The sequence below is a fragment of the Hibiscus syriacus genome, unplaced genomic scaffold (assembly GCF_006381635.1).
Source record: "Hibiscus syriacus cultivar Baekdansim isolate YM2019G1 unplaced genomic scaffold, ASM638163v2 tig00111402_pilon, whole genome shotgun sequence".
In the NCBI taxonomy this organism is placed as follows: Eukaryota; Viridiplantae; Streptophyta; class Magnoliopsida; order Malvales; family Malvaceae; genus Hibiscus; species Hibiscus syriacus.
The window spans coordinates 8,038,789-8,047,459 of NW_024063082.1; the positions used below are offsets into that span (position 1 = coordinate 8,038,789).

At 32.9% G+C, this 8,671-nt stretch overlaps 2 protein-coding genes across 2 annotated transcripts; both read left to right on the forward strand.

The window, feature by feature from the left end:
- The first annotated feature begins 220 nt into the window (after window positions 1–220).
- LOC120161750 (ubiquitin-conjugating enzyme E2 variant 1D-like) lies at window positions 221–2,518 on the forward strand. The gene is made up of 4 exons (XM_039171963.1): window positions 221–391; window positions 1,464–1,603; window positions 1,853–1,978; window positions 2,171–2,518. Exons 1-4 carry the CDS (start codon window positions 358–360, stop codon window positions 2,309–2,311), a joined length of 441 nt encoding a protein of 146 aa, XP_039027894.1. The 5' UTR covers window positions 221–357; the 3' UTR covers window positions 2,312–2,518.
- Window positions 2,519–3,475: 957 nt separating this feature from the next.
- LOC120161748 (probable CCR4-associated factor 1 homolog 11) lies at window positions 3,476–8,463 on the forward strand. The gene is made up of 2 exons (XM_039171960.1): window positions 3,476–4,493; window positions 8,452–8,463. The coding sequence occupies exon 1, from the start codon at window positions 3,616–3,618 to the stop codon at window positions 4,459–4,461; it is 846 nt and encodes a 281-aa protein (XP_039027891.1). The 5' UTR covers window positions 3,476–3,615; the 3' UTR covers window positions 4,462–4,493; window positions 8,452–8,463.
- Window positions 8,464–8,671: the final 208 nt, after the last annotated feature.

Below are 8,671 nucleotides of genomic sequence, written 5' to 3' on the forward strand. Positions count from 1 at the left end.
CTTAATTAAAAATAATATATAAAGGGTATTATTATAATTATTATTAAATATATAAGATAAAATTATATTTTTTCTAGATCAATCGGATTGAATATTTTTCACCTAAATCCGAATTCAAATCGACCAAACATCACCTTAAAAAAATTCCAATCCGAACCAGAATTTAAAAAAAAATCTGACGGAATAAGATCGAGTCAATCTGAAACCAGTCGGATTCGGGTCTCATGCCAGCTTTGCTTTTCATCGACTTTCTTTCTCCAGATTCTCCCCTCTTGACTTCTATATCTTCCACTTTTCCTACCTTCCCGATCAGATCTCTAAAAACCCATTAAGAAGAAAACCTCCAGTGAATCACCCATGACGCTTGGCTCAGGAGGATCGAGTGTCGTGGGTTAGCCCCTTTGCTCCCCTTTCACCCATCTCTTTATAATTTTCTCCCCCCTTTGTTTGTCGACTCGATCTTGCCTTTCTGTTATTCTTCCTTAGAGTCTATTATTGGGTTTTTTTCCTCTTGATTTTGTTTTTTTATCTTCTTGCTTGTATAATCATTTATTATTAATGGGTCTGGACAATTTATGTAGATTAAGATAAGAAATTTAAAGGGTTCCCTTAGTTTTTCTATTGTTTTATAGGTTTATTAATTCATTTCAAGTTCTTGGTGGCTTTTAATTTTTATATTTGCTTTTGAATTGATTTCATTTCTGTTATATTCGGTGTAAAGTTTTTTTTTTGCTTATCTTGGGTATCTATCGAACAATTTAAAGCATTTTTAGTTTCATTATGAATGTAATTTAGTTTATTAATTGTGATTTTTCATGAAAAACCTCGTGCTATGTGAATCTTATATGAATATTTAATCGTTTATGTTCTAATTGTGGTTGAATATGTTTTGCAAGTAAAATATTGAATCAAAGAACATATAAATGCGCATTTTTTGTGTGTATTGCAACTTTTTTCTCTCTTAAAACTACAATAGATGGGCGTTGATGATTACGAAGTTCTTTTGCTGTATGAAGATGTTGCTACTTTGCAGTTGTTGGAGTTGTAATCTGCACGTTATTTGAAATGTCTACAAGTCGAATTATGTAGGTTGAAAAGGCAGTAATTATGTTTCTTTTGCTTATTCATACGGGGCTATAAATAAGTTTATCATAAAGTGTTATTACCAATGAATCTCTTGGGATTGTTTTTGTGGTTTTAGAATAAGTATAGTTTGAATAAAATGAAACCGATACAAGCTTGTGATCCTTGAATCTAAGTGAGACACATAATTAATCTATGGCAGTTGTAATGTGATTATTTGTAGGCATGGAGCCGTTAATCATGCTTGCATAATCAATTACTTTTCATAAACTTTTCTTGGAGACTGAAATTCTATTGGCGTTGAATCCAATGTTAGAACTTTTTGTGTGATTAGCATAATGATCATGCCCTTTATTGAGTTTTATACTCTCATTTTACAGTGCCTCGGAACTTCAGATTGCTGGAGGAGCTTGAACGTGGAGAAAAAGGTATTGGAGATGGTACTGTGAGCTATGGAATGGATGATGGAGATGATATTTACATGCGCTCTTGGACTGGCACCATTATTGGTCCTCATAATGTAATTGCATATTTTTAAGTGAACATATTTTAATGTTTTTCCTGTAGATGAAACTTATTATATATATGAACAATCGTAGACAAAGCACCGGTTATTAAACTCAACATTTCATAGAAACAGAGAACTTAAAGCTTGTTCTGGTGGGATTTTGGAGTAACTGTGTTTTTTGCTGGGGGATTTTGGAAGCTATCATTTTGTACATGCTTTTCTGTTTCTTTCTTTATGTTGATTCTTTTTTCCTGTTCTTAGACGGTACACGAGGGCCGAATCTATCAACTGAAGCTGTTTTGTGATAAAGATTATCCTGAGAAGCCGCCAAGTGTCCGTTTTCATTCAAGGATCAACATGACTAGTGTTAACCATGAAACCGGAGTGGTATATACTAATAATGCTACATTCTTTGGTCATGCAATGATCGGTTTATTTATTTCACTTCTGTCGGTTAATCTTTTTTTTGCTTTTCGTTGGTTGGTTAATTTCTTAAATCACCTGTATATTCATATAGTTCCATAGTATTATGAGAGAAAACACAATGACTTAGAATTTGATGGTATGGAATGGCAACAGGTGGAACCGAAGAAGTTTGGACTCATTGCTAATTGGCAGAGGGAGTATACAATGGAGGATATTCTGACACAGCTGAAGAAGGAGATGGCTTTCCCCCATAACCGAAAGTTGGTCCAACCAGCCGAGGGTACCTACTTCTAGCTCTCGAGATCATATTCGATATTATCCTGGATCGAATTGCATTCGTAGAAATGCAATATATAGTTTGTAATGGTTGTTTGATCCTTGCATTAAGAACAAAATGGGGAATGCTCTGGAAAAAAAAAAGCTTCTCCAATTACTTATCTTTGGCTTCATCTCTTCAATCCTTTTTGTCAAAACTCTGTTGAACGGCTTCCATTTGATTAATAGCATTACCGTTGATATTTAAAATTTTATAACTTCGTTTCCTATACAAATTTTATATACTAACATAAAATCTTGCGTTTGTCTATGATTTGCATGGTTGTTGATATTAGAGAAAATAGGGACAATTTTGTTTCCTTTCTTAACAACAACTAAAAGAAGCTTTTTAACAAAAACCCAATCTTACTTCATGCTTTATGCGTTTCTACGTCTTCTTCCTCGCGACTGTTATTGATACCAGCTGTGTACAATCATTTTCATTATTATTAAATTTAATTAGTACTTTTAAAATTTAAACAATTTTATTAAAAAAAACTTGATATTTAAATGTTAACATATATATATTTTTAAATAAAAAATTAAACGATGCAACAAAACATATGATACCGAAACATATAACTATCAAACAAAAATGATACTTCAGACAACCTTAACTAAAACCCAAGGCAAAATATTGAAAAGAATATATATTAATAATGTTTTTTAAAAATATATATATATATTAATAATGATTTTTTTGTTTTAAAGATTAAAAAAAGTACTTTGGGAAGTGTGTTAGGGTTTGGAAGTAGCGGTGGAACACGGTTTCCATGCTTTGGTTGATTGAGGCGGGCGGCTGCCAAAAGTTGTTTGCGCCGACATTGAGTGCAAATCAAGGTTATAATTTAACTTTAACTTGTTAAATCAAATTTTTAATTCTTTCCTCCCATTTCTTTTAAATATTCGAATTCAAATTCAACTACCCTAAATTAATTCCACACATCTTTCCTTATATCCACCTTTTTTAATTAGTTGATTAATTAATATTAATTAATTGATATATTATATAAACAATTTAAATATATGTTTATTTATTTATTTAAATAATTACTAAGAATATATGATAAATTAATTGACATGTATCAAATAATAATGAATTAATTATTAATCATTAATTAAAAATTTTAAATATGAGTAAACCGTCTCCTACTGTCTACAAATACCTTTCCCCTTGCGTCAATTTTCTTTCAATCTTTTTCCCCAAATTGAAACCTAAATCCTATAAAACACTTTAAATCAAAATTTATATCCAAGAAAATACAAGGGAGATTTCGGTGAAAATGTCAGATAAACTACCTTTACGAAAGTCGGTCGTGATCCGATCCGTATGGTCTCACAATGTGGAATACGAATTCAAGATGATCAGATCCATCGTCGACGACTTTCCGATCGTCTCAATGGACACGGAGTTCCCTGGCGTTGTTATCAGGCCAAATTCCTCAGGCGGCGGCGCCCACTACGTACGGCCGGCTGACGTCCAAGCGCATTATAAAAGTCTCAAAGCAAACGTCGACATGCTGAAGATGATCCAACTAGGTTTAACTCTCTCGGACGGTAACGGAAATTTACCAGATCTCGGCACGGAAAACTATTTTATCTGGGAATTCAATTTCAGAGACTTCGATATCGCGAACGATGCCCAAGCTCACGATTCCGTCGAGCTTCTCCGTCGCCAAGGCATAGATTTTGAAAAAAACCGGGAATTCGGGATCGACTCGGTCCGGTTCGCGGAACTGATGATGTCATCGGGACTCGTTTTGAATGAAGAAGTTACGTGGGTGACTTTCCACAGCGCATACGATTTCGGATACCTTGTGAAGTGCTTAACGGGCCAGTTGTTATCTTACCAACTCACCGAGTTCTTGTACCTCGTGCGCTTGTTCTTCGGAGACAGAGTCTACGACGTCAAGCACTTGATGAGGTTCTGCGCTGGCTTGTACGGGGGGCTCGACCGAGCGTCTAACTCTCTGTCGGTGAACAGGGCCATTGGAAAGAGCCATCAGGCCGGTTCCGATAGCTTGCTGACATTGGACGCGTGGTTGGAGGTCAAAAGAAGGTATTTTGGGGAAGGGGATGTTGAGAATTATGCTAATGTTCTTTATGGTTTAGAAGTTGAATCATCATGAAATTTTAATGCATTCTCTGTTGACAAGTTCTCGTGTTTGAGAGAATTCTCATGGCATTTGTTTTTAGTTAGATTTTTGTATACAGCTTCTGGGTTATTGATCAATCATCAATCTTAGTAATAGTTTCAGTTCTATTCTTTCATTTTCACATTCCCCGTATTACAAATTTGTATTTCTTCGGCTGAAATAAATTCTTAATCTTTGATTTACATTCAACTAAGCTTTTGAGCTGTAATTTGTACCTAAGAAGCCTTAACATCTAATTATACTAGAAAAGATCTTTGGTGTTATTTGAGTACAAATCAAAGATAATGATCTATTTGATTACCTTCAATTCTCTTTTTTAATAGTTTAGCCTTCTCGTTTATATTTGGGTTAGATGTTTACTTCAATGGCGAATAGAAAGCATGTTGTTCCTCATAGGTATATATATGATAAAAAGCACCGAGAAAAAAATCATAAACAATGGTAACCATGGAGGACAGCTCTCAACTAACGAGTGAGAATCTCAATCCATTACTCTCGTTTTTTCAGAAACTCTGCAGTGTTCTTCAAGTGCTTATACTTGAAAGGTGAGACCAGGATGTCGTTCTTTGAAAGTTTGGATATATATATATATGGTTGATAATTTGTTTTGGTTCCTAGAATTTATAATTTCATATTATCTTAAAATTTTATAAGTTTATCTCCTAACATAAAAGCAGAAGTCCTGCAAATGTTGTTAGTGTGATCTTTTTATTGTTATTTTTTTTATAAGAATAGGACCTCATTAAAAAAAACCCCTTCATAACCATCAAGCTCCTAAAAACTCAACGGCCACTGAGAGGAGGAAAAAAGTACCCAAAATTTTATTGCTAAACATAATAATACATCGAGGTACAGATCAGAATTATTACAAAAGATCCCATTTAAACATCCACCTCACCAAACCAAAGCACCTGACCTTACACTAGCCTATACCCATTTTAGCTAAATTATCAGCTTCCCCATTTAACTATCTTTTTGTTGTTATTAATGTGAGGATTTTTGTTAGTGTAGTCTTTTTGTTGTTATTAATGTGAAGATTTTTGTTCAAAGAGAAAACCATGATATGTTAACTTCTTATAATCAAGTGGTTAATGGGAACATTTTTTATTTTAAGGTTTTGGATTTGAATAATCGTATATGCAGAGTGTGAATACATCGTCAATAATTAAAAAATATTTAAAATAAATATTATTTCATAATCTATATCAGACTATTTTAAAATAAAATTGGAAGGGATTTCATACATAGGAAATACACATCATAGAGAAGGGGATTGGCTGAATGTTTAATCGTACCAAAAAAAAAAGCGAGTCCAATGATCTGTAGCGAAAGAAATCCCTATAAAAAGGCGAACGTTAAGAATACAAATCACATTGTGCTTTTGTTATTGGGTCAAATGGCGTGTTGAATTCGACACTGATGGCCTTGTTCTTCTTTGACAAAATTGTGAAGCCTCATAAATTGTGAGTCGTCTTGAACGTGACAAAATTGAGAAACCGTAGACCCAAAAAACAACAGTTCTTACCCGGTCAGAGGAAACGGTTATTATTTTGAAAAAAAAAGTCTAAACTACACAAATTAATGTTTTAAAATTAACAAATTGGCCACTACCGTTATCAATTTTTAACAAAATGTCACTTTACCGTCATCCTCGTTAAATTAATGAGATGACAATATTAACAAAAAAAGTTAATATTTAATTTTATTTCTAAATTATTACTAAAATAACAAATAGATACTTAAACAACAATTTTATATCTAATTTACTCCAAAAACTTTCTAATTTCCTTTTTTTCCCCAAATGCCCTACCACCTTTTTCTCTCTCTCTTTTCTCCATCTCTTTCCATTTCTCTCTCTTCCTTTGTCGAAACCCTCGGAGAAAAGGGCCCCTCGTTTCAATAGTGTTCATGTCTGCTTATAATTTTCTCTTCACTGCCTAAATATCACAACCTCAACAAAATCTAAAGGACAAAAAAAAAAAAAACTTCCTCAGATTCATTCACCATATATATAATATCAAGCTTTCAATAAACACAAATCGGTTCAATAAGGATAGCAACACTTCCAAGGCGAATGATATATATATATATATATATATATATATATATATATATATATATATATACAAACGAGTTGCAACTATTAAAAATAAATTATGAAAAACTACATGATAATAAACAAACAAATGATACAAACCCATTATCTATGGATTTTGCGGATGTAATTCTCCTTTCATTAGTGTAAGTAAAAGGGGCAATTACCCCTCCCACCTATGATTTATGTTCATCCCTAGTTAGCATCTAATTGGCTCAAATAATTGCATTTGGAAAAGATAAGAATCAAAGTTAATGCCCCTTTTTCAAATATTCACATTTAATCACTTTATTAGGCTTGAAATTTATTATAATGAGTCTAATGCATTGAGTGGATATTTCATTATCTATCTGCTTCTTGAACTCGCGATGTCATTCCTTGGTCGTATTTTTTTCTGGGGCCGTAGTTTCTTTATGATGATCAGTCCTTTGTCCTCTCTCAATATTTCTAGTGATGTTAGGATGAGACGATTGAGGGAATTGATTTTACATTCGTCAACTTTGGATACTCTCTAAGTTTTCCAAGTCCATTTTTGATCATCAAATTATCACTAGTCGTTCACCGTTATATTTTGTTTATGATTATCATAAATATATTTATGATATTATTATAAATGAAATCTTTTATGACTAATGTAATTTACGGATCTATTTCTGAAAAAATAGTTGTCAAATAAAGTTATTCTCTTTGCTGCTTCAACTTACTCTTTCTTCAGAATTTGGGCAAGTTGTTTCAATTTACTATTTCCTTTAATAATCATCATCAAGTATATGCGGTATAAATTAGTATAATTACATTTTAAAATGCAGGTTGAAGTGAATATTCATAATTTTTTTTCATAGGGTAGGTTGCTTGGCCTTTGTTGAAACTAAAAGGTTAGCGCCCATCTAATCATTTTGAGGAGCTATTACGACGCCATTATGCATAACTTCACGATTCCATGCCATTTTTGGAATACACAAATCCTTTGTCAGGCATCCTCAATGTTGCAGCAAAGTTGCCTGCAAACAGTTTGAAACCCGACCTTGCCCCGAAAACATATATGGATTTGTTGAAGAGCTTGGGCGTGGTGACCAAGCTTCATTTTGACATGTCAGATTCGGTATACAAATTGAACTAAATATTCATTTTAACTTGCCAAAGTATAAATTTTGAAGACGGGACATGTATGGCAGCATCAAAACAGTTCTATGGCATTCATAAGGATTCCAATTTGCCTTCAAGTAGATGTTGATTTTTCTTTGGTGCAAGCTGCAAACCATCGAAAGAAGAGAAATGGAATCATGTCAATGTTCAGATTCAATTTCCAAACTGATGAAAATTTCAGAATTCCAAAATGAAAAAGAATCCAAGTTGGATACAGAAAGGAACCAGAGGAATGAAGAGGCTAAAAATGGTGATACTTCAATTCCGAATGCACTTTCTCTTAATTACTTCAACAAATATTCATATTTGCCGAAGAAGTGATGTATATTATAATTCTTTTATATTTTAGTGACTCAAATTAACTATAAATTTATCGTTTGTTAGATCTTATATTGTTCGGTTGTCCTTGGTGAAATGGAGGATCTTATTTGGTGCTAAACGTGACGTTTTGAGGGTTGACAACACAATTGTCCTCCATGTTTTTAATAGCATGAGGATGTTCTTATTACTTGCAAACTTTCTTAACTTCTAAATAATCATTTGGGTTGTAGTAGCGTAAAATTAACATTTCTTTGTTCAAGCTCGATTCAAATTAAACTAAGTCTATTAATAAAATAAACTGTTTGCCCCCTTAAACAAACCTAAAACTTAATAATAAAATCATTAATCTTCATTAATCAAATGTATTTAATTTAATTAGGTCACCTATTCGCTTTTAGAAGATGACATTTGTTATACTTTTGGAGATGATTTTAAAAAATTATCAGCTCTCCGACAATCAAAACCTCTAGAAAGATCCCTCCACTTACTAGAACTTATAAGAACTCATATTCTCTTAGTACATGATTACCATAAGCTTTATACCAGCTACATTGCATAAACGAGACCCCTGACAGGACTGTGTGAGTTTGTGACCTACCAAGACGAAATTCAATATCTGAC